This window comes from Dreissena polymorpha, chromosome 10 (genome assembly GCF_020536995.1).
Source record: "Dreissena polymorpha isolate Duluth1 chromosome 10, UMN_Dpol_1.0, whole genome shotgun sequence".
In the NCBI taxonomy this organism is placed as follows: domain Eukaryota; kingdom Metazoa; phylum Mollusca; class Bivalvia; order Myida; family Dreissenidae; genus Dreissena; species Dreissena polymorpha.
This window is the reverse complement of record NC_068364.1, coordinates 11,131,073-11,152,661: the sequence shown is the minus strand read 5'-3', so window position 1 is coordinate 11,152,661 and position 21,589 is coordinate 11,131,073. Positions and strand designations below refer to the sequence as shown.

At 35.7% G+C, this 21,589-nt stretch overlaps 1 protein-coding gene across 3 annotated transcripts in view; it reads left to right on the top strand.

The window, feature by feature from the left end:
• The window catches only part of LOC127847501 (complement C1q-like protein 2), a 104,619-nt gene that overhangs the window by 82,259 nt on the left and 771 nt on the right, over positions 1-21,589 (top strand). Inside the window, exon 1 of one of the 3 annotated variants that reach the window (XM_052379512.1) lies at positions 20,964-21,343. The exons of the other annotated variants lie outside the window; for them this stretch is intronic. Coding sequence (XP_052235472.1) covers positions 20,995-21,343 — 349 coding nt within the window. The 5' untranslated portion in view covers positions 20,964-20,994. Of the gene's footprint in view, positions 1-20,963; positions 21,344-21,589 lie in introns of those variants that run through there. 3 annotated transcript variants of the gene reach the window in all.

Sequence of the window (21,589 nt, the reverse complement as noted above, 5' to 3'; positions counted from 1 at the left end):
GCATACATTTGTTGAAGGATGTCTAACTGGCGTTGAATGATGCGTCCATATAGAGAATACTAGGTTAGCGTTGAATACAGAGAAGTTTATGTTGCGAGGCTTAGAACGCCGGGAGCGCGAGCCTTCAGTCTTCAAAGCGCTAAAAATCTAACGAATGTAACCATGCGTAGTGATATAAATGTATTTGTTCTGGTACGCAAAATAGTCTTTAAAAAATTCACACACAAAGTCAAACTGAAAAACAAGTAAAAATATCACCATATGCCTCGATTCAATTTTACGCAGTATCCGAATTGTAACACATTACGACCGCAAAAAGAAGATTTTACTTTACTATAATTAATTTTATTTTCGAAAGAAAATTATCAAAATCCAATATGGCGGCGATTGCTTCCTGACAAAATGATGTCGATGTCAACATACATGTACACGACCTTGACAATTTCGACGAGTTAACAGACAATTGCAGCTACTGACACTTTATTTGACCTAATATACAGGGCAATACGTTTTCCGACTTCGGACGACGAATTTAAGAACGCGCAGAACGTATTTTTTATATAATGTGATGGGTATGCCGTGTGTGCTCAAATGCATCAATGGCGTCCATGTTAAAATCATTTTCCCGAGAACAGGGAACGACAAAAGTACAAAAAAAGCAAAACACGTTCGAACTAGTATCTTACCTTTAATTATCATTTAAAATCCATCTAATAATCCATTTAACTCAATAATTGACGATTTTGCATCTAGGGTCTTTTATAATTATTTTAGCATAGTTAAATAAAGACCCTTATGCCATCCTATCACTATATTCAAATGAGTTTACGAACTCCATAAACTTTCTTCTTCGTTACACGCTACGTCATGTACTCTTACATTACTGCTGTTAAAATGAACCGGAGCAGTTTATCAAATAATAGCCGTTGGTAAACTCGGTTGCATTTGCAGATTTCTGCATACAAACATAATTATGTTTAAACTTGCACACTGTTTTATTTGTCTATGGTAAATGCGCTTATTGTACAAGAAAATAATTTAATATATAAATACACAAAGAATGAAAACATTCCATTACACAACAAATAAATGAGTGGATAATACCCGTGTACAAAATGGGACGTTCCGAATTCCAGTGTGGTGCTATTTTTACCATCTTATACTTTACACAGCTCTATGCCTAACGTGAATTAAATCGGAAAGCAAATATTGCAGATTATTTATGAATTGTGCGATATTTGTATGGCTTGTTGTACATTCTCAAATCTCAATATGTATGGGTTATAAACAATGCACATTACACGAAATAAGGAAAATGTGATTAATTGAAAATTCAAATATGTCGATATAGTACGTGTACATAAGTTGCGTTTATAATAAATCGTCATTTTTTTAAGGGGGGAAAATGATGCAATAAGTGTCATTTTCAGCTGATTCATCATTATACGGATGGCGAAAAATTATGTCATATGACTAGATTTAGAGGTTGAAGGTCGTATAATTTTTAAGCTCAAGTTTTCTCGACTTTATTTCTTATAAGAAATCATTCAGTGGTAAAGTAAAAAATAGTCCGTGCACGCGACAGGTATATCTCACAGTGTTGAATACAGGATAGTATATTTCATAAGGTGTTATACCGTCAATGTCGCGTTGAAAATGGGATAAAATTGTGTGAACATTGCTTGTATACGATTAGCTCATATATAAGTTTTAATTATAACCAAATGTCTGCTTATTTCGAAACTATGCTTAGACAAAAATAGAAATGTTGGTAACACAACAAGCCAACCTGCCGTGGTTACGTAGGAGATGCACATTTTGGACGTATACTATGATTTATACATTTTATGTATTCTGATTTGCATGCTTGCATAATCAATGTACACGTTTCTATATATGTAATCAAATATATAAATAAAGTAATACTGATTTCTTGAGACATTTTGACAGTTGTTGCTAGCAATAAGCTATGGTTCAAGTATAAATCCTTAATTCATTTCAAATTCTACTTTGTATAAAAGATTAAATGCCTTTCAAATGAATAATGTATAGTCTCACATTAGCCACTAAATCATGTGTGATGTTCAAAAGATAAACACGCTTTCGTTATTTACAAAGACACATTCTAACGTTAATCAGTGTTTTGTAATCGTATATACCAATCTTCACGCACATAAATTAGTTTTAAGATTCTTATACCGGATTTGACAACAAACGGGTAGCGGGTAACTTTATACTTTTTGATGTTTTATACTATCTTAACAATTGATGATTGTCGAGACCATAGTGCGTTATTTATACTGATAAATAATTAATTGATACATGAACTTTCATGTGAGTTACTTTGTAATTATATCTTTGCCTTGATTGAATAAATATTTAGCTTAACACTTATGTTTCGGTATATCAATTGATGATTGTCGAGATCATAGTGCGTTATTTATACTGATAAATAATTAATTGATACATGAACTTTCACGTGAGTTACTTTGTAATTATAGCTTTGCCTTGATTGAATAAATTTTTAGCGTAACACTTATGTTTCGGTATAGCTGACATTACTTTATATTCATCCACCAAACTGCTTCATCTCAGGAATAGCAGCCATATACATAGCTAATTTTAAGAGAAAACAATTCAGAAATTAATGAAAACTGCGCACGTGGACATTGTATCTTGCAAATCGACACCTCACGGTGATGACATGTTTCATGTTTCACTTCATTCGCTTGAGGAATCTAGAAGTAGTCCGCTCCATACACGTATAACATTTCATGCGGAGAAACCGACAAAACAACCAGTATGACTCTAATAATCCGCCTGTCAAATATGACTTGCGGTGATATAAATATAATAAAGCATAGAGTTAAACAGTTTGATCAACTCTTAAATGTCCATAATAAACACATTAACATTTACAAATCATAATAAATCTGCAAAGCCCACAACTTAGGATGTTCTTAGTTACAGTTGGGCTACGACAAGCAGCTTATGTTTATGCTTTTGATTAACAACCACTACACAAAGGCTAATACAGTAAATTTGCAAAAGCCGGGTTTGTTTACCAAACTAACGTATTTCTTCGGACTGCAACATTTACACCATAATCTGTAAAACTCATTCACTACGATAATTATCAAGAGTTCTTCACAATTGTGACGAAGAAAACACCATGCCGCCGCATGTAATAGTATGTAGAAAGTTGAAAAAAGTAACCCTTGGGGCGCGGTCAGTTTTGACAATATAGGCATTGTTTCAAGAAAATATCGCAAAGATTTCCATACAATGTTACAGGGTGGCCATTGCTCACCCCATGGTCTTAATGTAACAACACGGTAAAGGGCTACTATACGATGTTACGTTGCTAATACAAAATATATTAATCTTATAGTTTTAAAGAGGTTTCTTGCTAATGGTTTATATTAAAAATAATACATTCGTAGAAAATCAAAGTAGAAAAAGGTATAACGTTTGACATTTTTAGTTTACGATGTTTTTAATCGCACATTTACCACTTCATATCATAAGAAACAATCCCTACGATAACAGTCTAGGAGAACGCCTGGTCACAAGTTTGTGTCTACGGAAAGACAAACAGTCAGTCAGACACACAGAAAATCGGATAGTCAGACAGACAGACAGACAGACAGAGAGACAGACAGAAAGACGGACAGACAGACAGACAGACAGACAGACAGACAGACAGACAGACAGACAGACAGACAGACAGACAGACAGACAGACAGACAGACAGACAGACAGACAGACAGACAGACAGACAGACAGACGGACGGACGGACGGACGGACGAACGGACAGACAGACAGACAGACAGACAATGTTTCATACCAAATATCTTAGCTTTGGGCTATGCTGCGGTTCCTTATGCATGGAATGTAATCCTTTGAACAAATATGAAACAGAAAAAGTAATTTTATTCCAAAGAAAAGAATTTCTTATAAAAAGATTAACTATGATATGTTTTACACAATTTTGATGAGAATCTGCATATTTCTTACTGCCAACTGATCTTTTTCACATTAATGCTGTGATGTAGGACTACAATTAATAAAAAAAACAACCTTCACTTGTCAACTCTTTTACCATACCGCAAAACATGTGTTTAACTTAATACAATCACAGGTAATTCGGCAGTCATTCATATAAGATAAGGCACCATTATAGCATATGTCAAGCGCTTTCTTGAAGCAATAAGCATACCAAGAGAAAATACACATGAATACGTTCAAAGCATAAATGTTGTTTACATGAATTTTGCATTTTTAGTTTAGGAACAAATTCTAGTAGTGATTTTTTACTAAATGCAGCTTGACTTTTTGCAAATCAACAAATCGAACTATACGTTATTTATTTCACCAGTCATGTAACCAGCGTAAATATTGCAACATATTATGATCACAATAATAACCTTATCAGACAGGAAATAGTATTATCATAATAATTTTATTTTAAGTAAAACAAAAAACAGAACGCCACAAAAAGCTCTGCGTCGCCAATGTTAATACAATTGAATCTAAAATTATAGTTTTATTGACAGGCATCGTATATAATGACATAAGATCTTACGTTGTTTTAATTTTAAGCTCAACTTTTTCGAAGAAAAATGAGAGCTATCCTACTCGGCGTCGGCGTTGGTGTTAGGTTTGTATAAAGTCGAATAACTTTAACCCATTTAAGCCTAGTGGACTCTCCCATCTTTTAAATTTGATTAATTTATTTCCAAAATTAGGTATGTCTAGTATATTTATTTCTATATTAGGATATTTCTTACAGAAATGCATCATGCGGCGTCTCATCTGGGTCTACGCTGTTTTCCAAGGCCTTTTTTCTAGACGCTAGGCATAACTGGGTTAACACTATTAAAGCTAATTAACTCAAACTTGGAATACTTCTTTATGGAAACAAGACAATTGTGTATGTAAAGTTGCATAACTCTGTCAGCATTATTTTTAGAGATATGCCCCCGTTTATACTAAGAAAATTTGGTTAAGTTTTGTGTTTAGGTCCATTTTATTCCTAAAGTATCAAAGCTATTGCTTTAATACTTGCAACACTTACTAACTATCATAAGGGGACTGTGCAGGCAAAGTTATGTAACTCTGACTGGCATTTTGACAGAATTATGGCCCCTTTTATACTTCGAAAAATGAAAATTTGGTTAAGTTTTGTGTTTTGGTCCATTCTACTCCTAAAGTATCATAGCTATTGTTTTCATACTTGAAACACTCGCTAACTATCATAAGGGGACTGTACCAGACAAGTTGCATAACTCTGGTTAGCATTTTGACGGAATTATGGCCCTTTTTTAGCTTAGTAACTTTGAATATTTTGTAAAATTTTGTGTTTAGATGCACTTTTCTTCTAAAGTTAAAAGGCTATTGCTTTCAAACTTCAAATACTTTCTTACAATCATGAGGGTACTGTACCTGGCAAGTTGAATTTGACCTTGACCTTTGAATGACCTTGAATTTCAAGGTCATACAATTAAATTTTGCTTTAATTGCCATTACTTCTTTATTTAGGATCAGATTTGATTCATTCTTTGACAAAACAACACTTACCTGACATAACACAATGGACTCCACCAAAACCATCCCCCACGCCCAACCCCAATCTGTGTGTCCGTTTATGAGTGGTGAAAAGTCAAGGTCAAGGTCATCATTCAAGGTCAAAGGTCAAATATTGCAATATTAAAGATAGCAACTCGATATTTGGCATGCATGCATATCTCATGGAGCTTCACATTTTGAGTGGTGAAAGGTCAAAGTCAAGGTCATTCTTCAAGGTCAAATTTTGCAATATTGAAGATAGCAACTTGATGTTTGGCAAGCGTGTGTATATCATGGAGCTGCACATTTTGAGTGGTGAAAGGTCAAGGTCATTCTTCAAGATCGAAGGTCAAGGTCAAAGGTCAAATTTTGCAATAAGGAAGATAGCATATCGATATTTGGCATGCATGCGTATCTCATGAAGCTGCACATTTTGAGTGGTGAAAGGTCAATGTCATCCTTCAAGGTCAAAGGTCAAATTTTACAATATTGAAGATAGCAACTCCATATTTGGCATCTCGTGCAGCTGCATATTTTGAGTGGTGAAAGGTAAATGACATCCTTCAAGGTCAAAGGTGAAATATATGGCTTCAAAGCGGCGCACTAGGGGGCATTGTGTTTCACGAACACAGTTCTTGTTTTTTCTTATTTTTGAAATATCATCGAATAAATGACCCCTCCCCCACATTATTTCCCCTCTCCACCCCCCCCCCCCCTCACACACACACAAATATTTTTTTTGAAACATGGTAAAAAACACAAATTTTCATTATTTTATTTTTGAAAGACCGTCCAACCATCCCACCCAAGCTATTGCTATCAAACTTGAAATATAATCGTATCAGTTTGTTTTATGTCTTTACAAATGTTCAATAGATTGTAGAAATAATATACCTGAACTCAGAATCGTCTATAATGTCCTACTTCTTTAAAAACATTAGCGATCATTATGTTTCAATTATGGTCCTCTTCCAGTTAGAATATGACTATATCACATTGACCTTATTGAATATGAACAATTTCCCCATGATAGCTTACGTTATACTGTCAAGCAATCGAAAAGTCGTGTGCGCTGTCTTATTTTAAGTTTATTCTTTTCACATATAAGGAAAATATTTTATCCAGTTTTGGAACATGTCAATCAGATGTCTTGTGCAAAAAATAAGCTCTGGGCCTTGTTGTTTAAGACTGAATACATGTATAATTATGTATTGGGCAAAACCCATCCACTCCCCCATAAGAGGCCTAATTTGGTCCCAGGAAACCATTTTTGAACAATCCTGGAAGAGGTCTAATAGACAATGGTTCATACCAAATATCTATGTTTTTGTCCTGTTAAAGAACAAAAAAACACAGATGCTGTATGTTTCATTTTTTAAATACTATGATTTAAGCCCTGGTCATCTTATACAACGGCCCAGAACAATTTAAAAAACGTTGACATTTATTATACAATGTAGCTGGGCAGAATAAATAGAATTGCTTATAGATTTAATTTACACCACAAGGGTATGGGTATTCATATGTAAAGTATAAAGCTGTGACCAATGTGTAAATGTTAACAAATTATTCTGAGTGGCTGGACTATGCACTGTTGACACCTTTGATACAAGGATATACTAGAAAAGACATCGGTCAGCTAACCATCCTGTCACAATATCTGAAATTCATGCTTTCTCGGATAAAACAAGAAATTGCACCGGATCATATTATAACACAATGCTGTTTACGAGCAAACTCTTTTCGACTAGGTTCTAAAGTTGGTACTGATGTAATATTTTTTTACTTAAATAATAATAATTCCAAGAACAACATTTCCAATACTGAATACCATGGGTTGTTTTAGCGAACACATTGTCATTTCATAATTGCAACCAAAATTTCCAACACGTCATGGGCAAAACTCGAATTTTGTAACAGAAATTCAGAATGTTTTCCCGATATACTGCATACACTAAAGCATTTTCTCTGGTTATATAAGGCACCTTCATTAATTGGGAACCATTGTATTTTGTGTGTCAAACGCCGGCATCGGATAATGGAAGATGTTGGCACCGGATAAAGATGGAAAGTAGACGTTCACAATTATTTTTGCTACAATGTACCGGTAAAAGGGATCTTTACGTTGAGAGGATACGTTAATCTGCAGAATGGGTATACATTTCATAAAAAAACACATGTAATCACAGGCCAGATGCCAGGGTCCAGACGCGCCGGCCTTGGGGGTGGCACAACCCAGAAGGGTAGCCTTTTTTCCCTATGTTCTCAATCAATCAATCAATCAAAATCAGCTACTCATACGTTAGCCTGCATAAAGGGTAAATATTTTATCAAGCAAGTTAAAGTCTTTCACATCCAGGACGTTTGGGCAAATATTGTGAACAGTTAATCTCCGAAAAATACATTGAGGAAAAAAACTCAAGCCATTTCGTAGAATTTTAAAATCGGACACACTCGTATTTGTTTATAGATATTTGAAACTCATTATTCGCGATCAACTTAATGAAGAATAGAGAACCCCCTCGACCCGCTTAACAAAGTCAGTATTATCCATTGCGCTTTAATATATTTACGACGCCTCATGTTTTCAACGCCTCATTGAATAATTGCTATACGTTATTAAATAATGCAGGTAAACAAAAATTGATATGTACCCTTTGCTCTCTTTCTGTTTCATCGTTGAAACAATTAGATAATGAAAGTAAACTAGTTAAACTTCAAATTGACCCATTTTACGAATGTGCTTGCTTAGTTCAATCGCATACTGACTACTTTCTTAAACCATTCATTGAAAGTTAATAGAATGAAACAAGAAATCGTATAAAGATTAACTTTTGTAACAAAGGTATTGATTTAAATGACCTGCCTAAAATATTCAATGATAAGAATGTGCGCAAGTTAATATCACCGTATTTCCGTAATACAGAACCACCACTCATTTGCTATAAATATAATAAACCCGTTTGAAGCATGGTATTTAATTACAATTCTGTTACCACTGATAAAAATGTAGTAGACAGTTGTCCGTCTTCATGTGACTGTGATACCTCTAAATATGTCTACAGTCCAGTTGGCCGTATTATAACTGGTGATCTAAATTTTGTTAAACATAAAGACCTAAGAAACTTACTTCGCAGTGGACCTGAATTTAGACTGCCTATAGTACTTGACTTTGAAAACTGCATTGAGGTTTGGATGAATACTGCGTCAAATGGTGCACAACAGAAAATGCGGATATTGCTGCACTTAACGAATGGAAGAATAAAGTGTTTCTCATGACAGCAAATAAAAATATCGTTTTATAATTAAAATCCGTTAGCTTTACCGCATTTATCAAAAAATAATAAACACACGATATTTGAATCATTTTCTGTTCAAACTATTTCACATGAAATTTCTCAAACTTAATCATATTCCGAATTTAACAAAAATCCGAACGAAGTAATTTCAAATCACGTTGATGTTTACAAAACGCTTAGTGTTAATGTAAATGATAATAACAAGAAATTACCATCCCTTAATTGGATACCAAAATTACATAAAACACCTTATAGTAGTCGTTTTATTGCTAATACAGTATCCTGTTCGACCAAGCAATTATCAGTTTATCTTACAACTGGACTTAGTGCTAAAAGACACTATATAACTAAATACTGTAAAACTGTTTCTGAGAATAGTAAAATAAACTTATGTTGGTCAATAAAAAAAAACTCGTCCGAAGTTATTGATAAATTAGAAGGAAAAAAAAACTACCACGCCTCACACGTAAGTACATATGATTTTTCAATTTTGTATACAACACTGCCCACGCGTTAATAAAAAATTAACTGGTTACACTAAAAAAAAACTTTTGCAACAGAAAGGTGCACATGTATGGCTTTAAACAATAATACCGCTTTCTTTACTTATCAAATCTTGGATAAATACATCATGTGGACCTGTTTCGATATTTTTTCAGCCCTCAGTTTTCTTCAAGATAACTTGTTTGTGGTATTTAAAGGGATCTTTTCACGCTTTGGTAAATTGACAAAATTGAAAAAAGTTGTTTCAGATTCGCAAATTTTCGTTTTAGTTATGATATTTGTGAGGAAACAGTAATACTGAACATTTACCATGGTCTAATATAGCCATTATATGCATCTTTTGACGATTTTAAAACCTAAAAATTATAAAGCGTTGCAACGCGAAACGATTGAATAATTTGGAGAGTTCTGTTTTTGTCGTTAAATTTTGTGAAACTACGAAGATTGCTTATATAAGGTATAAAATACTCCATGTATAATTACTCGGCGGAATAGCTCAGTAGGCTAAAGCGTTTTTACTTCAGGACTCTGGCAGGACTCCAGGGGTCACTGGTTCGAAACCTGGTCCGGGCAATGTTCTTTTCCTTTTTTTAATTTTATTCTTGATTTTTTACTGGAGCTTTTACGATCCAATGTTTACATTTATCGATATAAAGCATTTAATGAATAAGTTAAAAAATGCCAAAATCTGTGAAAAGGCCCCTTTAATGGTAAATTGTATAATTAAATAGTTGGTGTCCCAGTGGGTACGAACTGTGCGCCACTTATTGCCGATCTATTTTTATATTGCTATGAATGATACTTTATGTTAGATTTATCCAAAACTAAACAAGTTTAATTTAATGTTTTAGCAATACTATTAGATACATTGCTGATATATTGAATTTGGATAACCCATTATTTGAACAAAATATTCACAAAATCTACCCTAAGGAACTGTCTCTAAATAAGTCATCTCATTCCGATATCTACCCTAAGGAACTGTCTCTAAATAAGTCATCTCATTCCGATATCTACCCTAAGGAACTGTCTCTAAATAAGTCATCTCATTCCGATATCTACCCTAAGGAACTGTCTCTAAATAAGTCATCTCATTCCGATTCAGACGCTGCATATCTTGCCTTACATCTTACTCTTAAAAGTAATATTGTGAAAACTAGTTTGTATGACAAAAGAGATGGTTTTAAATTGAAATTGTTAATTTCCCTTTCCTGGATGGAAACATTCATATAGGTCCAGCTTATGGTATCAACATTTCACAATTAGTTCGATATGCCAGAGCGTGTTCGTGAGTTATGGATTTTACTGAACGTAACCGTATATTAACAAAAAGGTTGTTAAAACAAGGGTTTTTATATAATAACCTACGTCATAAATTTACTAAATTTTATTCAAAATACACTTCTTTAGTTTCTAAATATAATGTTTCATTAAAATGGCATTTATCTAATGGAATATCCCACCCATCATTTTATGGTGATGTTTTAAAGTACACTTCAACACCGTTATTTCGAAGTCGTCGGGACCGTTAAAAAAACTTCGGATTAACGATAATTCGAAATAAACATTTGACAGACGACTTCTGAGGATTCTGTAATAATAAAACGTTGTGGAAATCGCATGGTTCAGTTCAACGCTACTATTAATAATTGTTTACTTAAAAAAAGTAAAATTTCTACTTGTAACAAACGAAGGAATAAAACGATTCTTGTTCTTCTTTTTATGTTTTTCTAAGTACAGAATAGATTTAATATAATGAATATGCGCTAATTATCTGAACATATAAAATATAACGAATAGCACAAATTATCAGACCATATACAATATAACGAATAGCACAAATTGTCATACATGTAAATACAGATGAATACATTTTCGGAAATGAATTAACGGATTAAAGAACCGTAACAAACGGTAAAAGAAAGTAACAAACGGGGGAATAAAACGATTCTGTATCTTGTTTTTATTTTTCTCTATTTACAGAACATATAAAATAAAACGAATAGCACAAATTATCAGACATACATACATATGAATACATTTTCGGAAATGAATTAACCTTTTTTTTTAAATAATACGCGATGTCTCTCTGAACACCGGCGTTCGCGCAGACGACAAAGGTGTAATTATCGGCTTTTGACGCGCCACGACAAAGGTGTGAAATTACGCTCAGTATTTTGCAGTTTTGACTTCGGATTAAAGATTGATAATTAGGTGCGAATTATAGTGTTGGGACCGACAAAATCACTTCGAATTAACGATTTCTTCGGTTAAACGAAGTTCGGATTAACAATGAAATTTTACATTAAACAAAGAAGAACCAAAATCGGGACCGGAAAAATACTTCGAAATAACGGTGACTTCGGATTATCGGTGTTCGAAATAACGGTGTTGAAGTGTATGTTCGTAAATGTAAATATCGTAACGACAATATCAAGGATAGACTTTTTAGTTTAATCCAATCGTTTGTGTTGAAAGGGTATGATACCACTGTACTGTAAAATACGCTGTTGTTACTTTTCGATATACAATTTGTAGTTTCGGTAAACCATCTAATGAATTTCCCTTTAATGTTCAGCTCAAAGTTGTGAAGCCTTTGCATAGACACGCATTTCATTATTTTACGACACACGGACACTAAAATACATAAAGAACGCTCAATGTACATTCCGTTGCTGATTTCAATTAGATGGCATTCATTTTAGTACTTCTCAGTCTGGATGTTTTCTTTGTATTATAAATATAATTTTACATTCATATAATTTATTGTTTAATTTCTTAATTTCTTTAAGTTAAAATTGTTAAAAACCACCACCACTACTTTCAACCTATAGTGGTATATTGTTAGGTAGTAAGTAAGTATTTTATTGCTTTATATTTTGGTTCTATGAACATACACAAACAAGCTGTACAATTTGGCTCTTTACACCCATAATTGCATCTTCTTCCTGCCCTTGCGCGACGATGCTCTGAATAATTAACTATATGACGTTATTTCTTAAAATCTTTTTTTTTCAAAAGAAGAGAAGTAATTGATACTTGTATGTTGTTTTATTGCATCGTGCCTTAAAAAAGTGTAACACTGTTGTTTTGGTTCTTCTGACCATTGAGTAATTAAGCAGCAATTAAATTGAACACTTTCTTACGTTCTCCTTTATTGCCGTTAAATTTGTGTTACAATCCCATAAGGTTAATGTTTATTTACACTTATGTGTGTTTTGAATATCGCTGGACCAAGTGTGAGGATCGGGATCTCTCAAAGCCGGTTTAAACCCCCAATGCTTAGCATTGACCGTTCCAAGGCGATGACCCCAGCTTTATTCAATGTTGTTTGTTTTGTGCTGTACTTTGCTGTTCGGCAATTGGTCACTTGCCATAAATAAAGGACCAAGTGCGGTTAATAATGGGCGTGCTATGCTGCTGGGGCAACTGAAGTGTCTCCTTGTAATGATAATCAGCGATTATTGTTAAAAGTTTCCACAAAATAATATACATTTTGTTAAAAAAATACTATTTATATTTCAATTGATTAATTATTTACTAGTTGTGGCTTAATTCATTTTAATTGTACTGAGTAAAGTATACAGGCTATCAAATATATAAAAAAAACATAAGGCTAGAAATGACTAAATGGCGGGATGGTCTAGGTCCGGATCCCTTTTCTTGGATTAGCAATACTAAACAGTCTATGGACACTAAACATTATCACAAAATGGCTTTTCCCCTGTGCCCTCCACCCTGACAAGGCCATCACTTCTAATGTCTCTAAATTCATACAATAAAATAACGTGAATTTAACATGTGTTGCAAGAGCTACTCTTCACATGCACGCACACAGAATCGTGTGCCTTTTTTATTTTATTATTTTAAAAGGGAACTGGACATAACTCAGATTTGTAGACAGTGCCGGATTAAGCACCCTGGAGGCCCATAGGTTTGAAACGTTTTTGGACCCACGCACCAGGCCCCTAGTCGGCCTAGTGCTTACTAAAAACCCGGTGCCAAGTCGATTTTACTCCTTTAAATGAGTGTCACTTGATAAGACAATTTCAAGCATTTAATCGAAATATTGCATTGATGTAAAATAATTGGATTTGCCAAGTCATTAGATAAGACAAAGTTAGTAAAATAAAAATTTCATCACGGTCTCATGGCGCACCTAAGCATATCGGGGCCCTTAGGCATTTGCTTATTCTGACAAATGGGTAATCCGGGACTGTTCGTAAAAAATGATGTCGTGAGAAAATTAAATTCAACATGAACATGTAATGTTTTCCCACGCTCAATTCAATATCTCATGCATTTAAGCACCATGTTTTGTACTTCAAACTCACCCAGTAAAACGTTTACCACAAAGCAGCAGCTGGCTAAAAATACCAAACATTTGGCAAGGGCGTACGTAAGCATAATTTTGATAGTTATTTTGTGTTCACCAGTTGGTCTGTTCGTCGGGTTTATTCGATTTAGCCTGTACCCAAGTCGCATTTTCCTTTTTATTCGTGTTCTTTTGCAGACCAAGCAAAGAAGAAACATTAGACACAACCTCCGCGCAGATATTTGACTGGAACCAGCACAGCTCGATCAAATTGTACGTGAGAGCGCGCAACGACAACACTGCACGGAGATTGCATTAGACCGTGAAAACATTATTCACTGCATTCTTTGTTACTGATTATATGCATTTTACATAGAACTATACATGTTTTATATAGGGGTAGAACGACTAAAGCGTAAACAAGCGCTTATTTTGGATTTAACATTTTAATGTTGATTAATACATATTACATATTACATGTATATTTAAATATCCTGGGTGTGTACCATAGAAATCTTCAACACATTGACTGCAATAGCCTAGTTTACGGTTAACGAGTCTGGATACGCACATTGTAAATGCGGCTAATAGCGCTGCGCATGTGTTTTCATTTTAAACAAGACGTTAATATCTAAAACACGAATCACAGTCTACAGCTAAGATGCTTGTCTGACTTTCAGTCAGTTCTCAGATCCCCGTCCTAGAAGAGTCATGCAGCGTGCCTGTGTGGTGTTTGTGTTGCTGTTAGCGATGTCTGCTCCTGGTGCGACTCGGGGCGCCTCCCATGAGCCAAGGTACAAGTCAGAGTTCACGTACGATGAACAGCTTCTGGAGAAGATGATCCGAATGGAGGCAGAAATGGACAAGTGGGAGACACGGATGAATGAACAACTCGGGCAGCTAACGAGTCTACGGGAACACATTGACCACCTAATGAAGACCGAGGATTTCCGTCTGGAGCTTATACAGGATGCGTTTGTGGAATCCCGTAACAACCTGACGGCACTGCTGTCTCGAGCTGATAGCCAAGTGCAGCAGCTTATAGAGAAGATTAAAAAAGGGCGAGTTTAATTTATAACTTTAATTCAGATAATGTTTACATTTCTATAAAATATTTTTGTACAAACTATTGCCTATCCGAATGGAGGCAGAAATGGACAAGTGGGAGACACGGATGAATGAACAACTCGGACAGCTAACGAGTCTACGGGAACACATTGACCACCTGATGAAGACCGATGAGTCGCGTCTGGAGCTCATGCAGGAAGTGTGAGTGGAATCCCGTATTAACCTGACGACACTGCAGTCCCTAACTGATTGCCAAGTGCAGCAGCATGTAGAGAATAAAAAAGGCGAGTTTCATTTATTATATAAATTGAGATTGTTGCTTTTTCTAAAGCATATATGTAATATATGAGCAATTGTCTAGTATTTGATTGGAACAATAGCATTTAATTGAAGCATTATATAAGCATAACGTAAATTGAGTTTTCTGTCGTTGCTTATTGCAAATAACCCTTACCGGTACTCGATTTCATTCGTTTTAAGCGAGCCGCTCGTTGTGTTAGAATAAAGAGTATCCAGATCGATTTAAGCACCCAGAAAGTTTTCGCCGCATTAATCGTTTGATAGTGTTTAGGTTCTTTTTGACTTTTACCTTTTGAAATTGCAGAAACTGCGACAACACCGAAAATCTTGTTCAAAGCGAGGCGAGGCGAGTCAAGAACGAGACGCCTTCTGCTGGAGAGATCATCGTGTGCGAGGACGTTTTGTACAACCAAGGTTCCGGGTACAACAGTCCCAGTGGCGTCTTTACTGCTCCTGTTGGAGGAACTTACTTGTTTACCGCCCGGTTGTTGTCCCAGAGGAACAGATCCGTGTTATTTGAGATTAACGTCAACGGAAGCATGAATTCCAACGGGGCGCTTTATGGTCACAAAGGGCATAGCTACGCCTCTGCTGAATCCGTGGTCCGTTTGCTACATGGGGAACGAGTGTTCATCAAATCGCTCTATTCGAACATGATAGACAATACTCGGTTACAAACAACCTTGGTCTCCAAAACCAATTAATTCACCGGGGTACTACTGCACGTATAAGTTCGAGTAAAGTGTTGTATATAGTTGCATGTGAACATTTTATTTATGACGAACATTTGTGTTTGTACTGTGTTATGCTTTGGCGTGACATAGGTTTATTGTATGTTACTGTCATTTGTTTACGTCGTAAAGGGTTGATGTTTATTGGTTCATGGTAAATTGGTTTGAGTGACGATTAAAAACAATGCGTGAACCCACGTTCGACAGCATAAGGTCACATAGACTGATTATGTTATGGTTGCGTATAAGTCTAGTATAGTAGGTAGAGAATATTTAATAAAATGCATGGAAATCCCTACCCGCTGTGTTATTTGTTTACTGCGAATATAATAACAGTACTTACTTCGAAACTACCATACAAATACAATAGTACAGTTACGTGTTAGCGCTTTATGAGTCGTTCAGTTATGCTGAACGTTTTTAATATTACAAAAGTTAAATAAGTTAACAACCGTACAACCAAAAAGGGACCTTTTCACTTTTTGGTAAATTGACAGAATTGAAAAAAATTGGTTCAGATTTTCAAACATTCGTGGTAGTTATGATATGTGCGAGGAAATTGTAATACTGAACATTTACTATGCTCTAAAGTATCCATTATATGCATATTTTGACGATTTTAAAACCTGAAAATTATAAAGCGTTCCTTACGCGAAACGATTGAATAAGTTGGTAGTCCTGTTTTTATCGTTATATGTTGTGACATTTCGACGATTGCTTATATAACGTATCAAATCTGAGCACGGATGGCCGAGGATTTAGGGGCTAGATTTTTTCTCCAAGGGTCAGTGGTTCGAGCCCAGTTAAGGATTACTTTTTTATTTTTGTTATTTACTGGAGCTATTTAGTTCCAATGTTTGTATTTTTACATATGCCAAACTCTGTGAAAAGTTCCTTTAACTATAGGAACATGTTATTTGGAATCATTCAAACTCTGTGAAAAGTTCCTTTAACTATTGCAACATGTTATTTGGAATAATTCAATCGCAATCATGCAATGAAAAAGGTCTGAGTTCGGACGATGGAATTTTAATAAACATCAAACATGCAAACGTAAAAAATACCCATACCTAAGAGCAAAACAAAGTTTTTATTGTCTTTGAGATTTATAAACGAACATTACAAAACCATTATCCTATATTAGTTACTGAACTGTTAAAATATCAATTCCAAATGCTACGCCTAAAGTCGGACTCCCTTTACATAGTTGTTTATATTCAGTTATCGATTGTTTAAAACATTTTTTTTTTACTGTAGAGCAATCTTGGAATATCAGGCTAGATTTAAGATGTGATACTTCTATGATCGTGTAATACTTCTATGATCGATATACATCGTTGACGTATTTGAGACCGGTTATACTGGTCTGTTCGGTATTACGATGGCTATCTTGAAAATGCGACAATTTTACTAAACATGTAGAGCAATTTGGTTTGTTTGTCTCTTGTGTTTTACGCCGTTTATAACATTTTCTCAGTAATAACAAGAAATATCTTTAAAAAAGATATACGGCGTTGATTGTGGTTGCAGTTAATGAAAGGTAAAGACTTCAATGAATGAGATCAAAGATAGCGAATGTCTTTTTCTGTGCAGTTCTTAGCTGCAGCAAACGCAGTACGGGATGATACGCGAAGTTTTCGCGGCTTATTTTACATTATTACATATTGCTGGTCATAAACGTATAGATACAAAACAGAAAACCAAAAGAAGAATGGAAGTGAAATTAAAACATATGAGTCAACCGGCCACACGCAAAGTATCCGTATATATTTTAAATATTTATACGCGCGTTCTTCGAACAAACCTGTTTTAGTGGTTTGTCTGGCGTTGCTATTTGATTCGATTTTTAACAGTATCGAGAATCATTGCGCTCATGCTTAATTCTTTAGTCAATATGATGACATAATTCTTGTTAAATTAATTAAAAATAATATTTATCATGGTATTGTTGTTAAACACATTAAGAATCTATTATTGACATACCATATGATATCGCTGCATATCTTCATTTAACATCTGTCTGGTCTAAAGAAAATTCCAGTTCACCTAGTTCACGCTATAGCGTCTTTATTATGTAACGATTATTTTCCTGGTCGCGAACTCCGATCAGCACATAGGGTAGAGACGCAGCGATTACCTGTATGTAAACTCTGACATTCACACACAGTGGTCGCAAATTGACCCGATATACCTCGCGAGTTGAAATGCAATGCATTAAAGTGAGTCTTCGCTTCCACTGCTCTCTATACTTTAACATGTTAACATGTTGACAGGAATATGGAAGTTAGTACTAAATATGAGAAAATAGCCTTTAAGTGCAAACGTTCTCGCGCTGAAAATCTTCTGAAAATAAAAGGTGGACGCACAAACTGTATTGATGTCGAGATTGAGTGTAAAACTGTTCTATCTATTAAGCCTTTTCATTAGATATAAAATTGTTTCATGCTGAACACGCAGTAAAACAGTGTTACAAAGACGCGGACATGTTTCCAATTTTCTGGTCGTATTCTCATATCAGCCAATGCAGTCAATGAAGTGTATTCATCTGTACTTGGCCGCGGGAAGTTTTATTTGAATTCTATTGGACGCTAACAAAGGTCAGGCTAAGGTGAAAAGCTGGCTTAATACAGCTTACGCCGAAAAATATCACGGCCGTAAGGAGCCTACTAACACTATCCGTGGACAAGATTAACCGATTAAAGCAAGTAACTGACATATGTCGTTTTACTTGGCTTAAATTAAGGTCTGGAAATGCCGCAGAAATGTTGTTTTGGCACTTACTTATACAAGTTAAGTAGTCGGGCTATGATTCAAACTTACGATTCTCGAACTGTCTATTCATCACTTTGCCCACGGAACAAACTGGGATCGGGCGATTTTATAACGGCAACAAAAAGTCTGAACAGTTAATTCTAACATAAACGGATATCAGAAAATATTGACTCTTTTTAGGGTATTGTGGTAATTTTTTGACAACGCCGCATTGTCAGATAACCACATTATCAACTGAGACTCATAAACGCCACATTGTCAGTCAATCAATTTATGAACTAAAAGACGCACGAAGGACGCGATGTCAGTTTAGCGCTATATCAACCGAGACTCATTAATGTTGCATTGTCAGTCAACTGAAACTCATGAACGCCGTAGTGTAAGTCAAGCACACTATTAACTGAGATTAATAAATGCCGCAGTGTCAGTCAAACGCTCTATCAACTGAGACTCATAAACGTCGAATTGTCAGTCAAGCGGTCTGAAAACTGAGATTGATGAACGCCGCATTGTCAGTCAAGCGCTCTATCAACGGAGACTCCTGAACGCCGCATTGTCAGTCTTGCGCTATCAACTGAGACTCATGAACGCCGCATTATTGTCAGTCAATCATTCTATAAACAGAGGCTCATGAACGCCGCATAATCAGTAGATCACTCTATCAACTGAGACACATGAACGCCGCATTGTCAGTCAAGCGCTCTATCATCCGAGACTAATGAACGCCGCATTGTCAGTCAAGCGCTCTATTAAAAGACTCATGAACGCTGTATTGTCAGTCAAGAGCTCTATAAACTTTGACATATGAACGCTGCATTGTCAGTCAATCGTTCTATCAACTGAGACTCATGAACGTCGAATGTCAGTCAATCGCTCTATAAACATTGTCAGTAAAGCGCTTTATGAACGGATACGCATGAACGCCGAATTGTCAGTCAATCGCTTTATCAACTATCACTCAGAATGCCGCATTGTCAGTCTAGCGCTTTATCAACTAAGACTCATGCCCCCCCCCCCCCCATGTCAGTCAATCGCTCTTTCAACTGAAACTTATGAATGCCGCATTGTAAGCCAAGCGGTTAATCAATTGGGCTTATTTTCAGTCTAGCGCGCAAGCAACTGAGACAAATGAACGCCGCATTGTCAGTCTAGCGATCTGTCAACTGAGACTCGTGAACGCTGACTTGTCAGTCAATCACTCTATCATATGAGATTCATGAACGCCGCATCAAAAGTCCAGTTCTCTATCAAATGAGACTCATGAACGCCGCATCGTAAATCAAACGCCCTATTAACAGAGACTTGTAAACGCTGCATTGTCAGTCTAGCGTTCTATCAACTCAGACTTATGAACGCCACAATATCAATCAAGCACTCTATCATCTGAGACTCATGAACATCACATTTTCATTCAAGCACTCTATCAACAGAGACTCGTGAACGCCGGAATGCCAGTCAAGCACTCTATCATCTGAGACTCTTGTATTTCATTTAGAGCATGTCATGTACATATAAGTTTTTACACTGATATTTTCTTTTAAAGAAATTTCCTGACACACACAATTTCAGGCATATCACTGTCTTAAATAATCTTTTCAATGACAGGGTGCATTTTGGATTAGAAATAACGGAGAGAGTACTGAACCTCTTTAACCCCGTAAACATGTATGATTGTGTGTTGTTACAGTGTTTGTTTGTTTGTTTGTTTTAAGTTCATCTTTGAAATTGTACGTCGGTCTAAAAGCTGGTCTTTATTTCAGTGTGCGCTAACGTAATTTCAAATGAAACCCAGACTTGGCTCAGATTCGTTGAAATTATCCCATGGAGAAAATAAAAGTGAACATTAACATGCCATGTGTTCCAATAACACTTTCATTTAATGTATACGGTAACACATTTTCCACGAAATAACTGCTGGCACTAAATGCCAAATTTTTGTCAAGGGCGTACGTTCGCATAATAATAGTAGTTCTGTTTTTCTGCAATTTCTCCGTACATCAGGTATGTACTATAAAGCATTTCCCTATGTTGATTTTTCTTGTTTATTCGAAGTTTCCTAGCAGATCATACAAAGAAGCGAAATTAGACAGCGTAAACCTTATCCAATACGAGCATTTTCTGCATTCAATAGACTTGTACAATGAGTTCTTATTTTGGACTTGAGAAAGGAATAGCAGATTACAGATGTTAGCAAATTGTTAAATAACGTTGGCTTATAGGTATTTGAATAGGTATGTACCATACAAATCTTTTAGACAGTGACTGCAATAACCTATTTTTACGGGGAACGAGTCCGGATACGCACATTGTATAGGCGGCTTATTGCGCTGCGCATGTGTTTTAATTTTAAACAAGACGTTTACATGTATATCTAAAATGCAAGTCGAAACCACAGAATCCACAGCTCAGTTCTCATATCCCCGTCCTAGAAGAGTCATGCAGCGTGCCTGTGCGGTGTTTGTGTTGCTGTTAGCGATGTCTGCTCCTGGTGCGACTCGGGGCGCCTCCCATGAGCCAAGGTACAAGTCAGAGTTCACGTACGATGAACAGCTTCTGGAGAAGATGATCCGAATGGAGGCAGAAATGGACAAGTGGGAGACACGGATGAATGAACAACTCGGGCAGCTAACGAGTCTACGGGAACACATTGACCACCTAATGAAGACCGAGGATTCCCGTCTGGAGCTCATAAAGGAGGCGTATGTGGAATCCCGTAACAACCTGACGGCACTGCTGTCTCGAGCTGATAGCCAAGTGCAGCAGCTTATAGAGAAGATTAAAAAAGGTGAGTTTTATTTATTACATAAATTGAGTAGTTTTGCTTTTTCTATATTATATGGTATATACAAGATATTGTCTAGTATTTTATTGGAACAATAACATTTAATTGAAGCATTATATAAGCATAACACAAATTAATGAGTTTTCTGTCGTTGCTTATTGCAAATAACCCTTACTTGATTTCATTCGTTTGAAGTGAACCGCGCGTCGTGTTAAAATAAAGAGTTTCCGGATCGGTTTAAGCACCCAG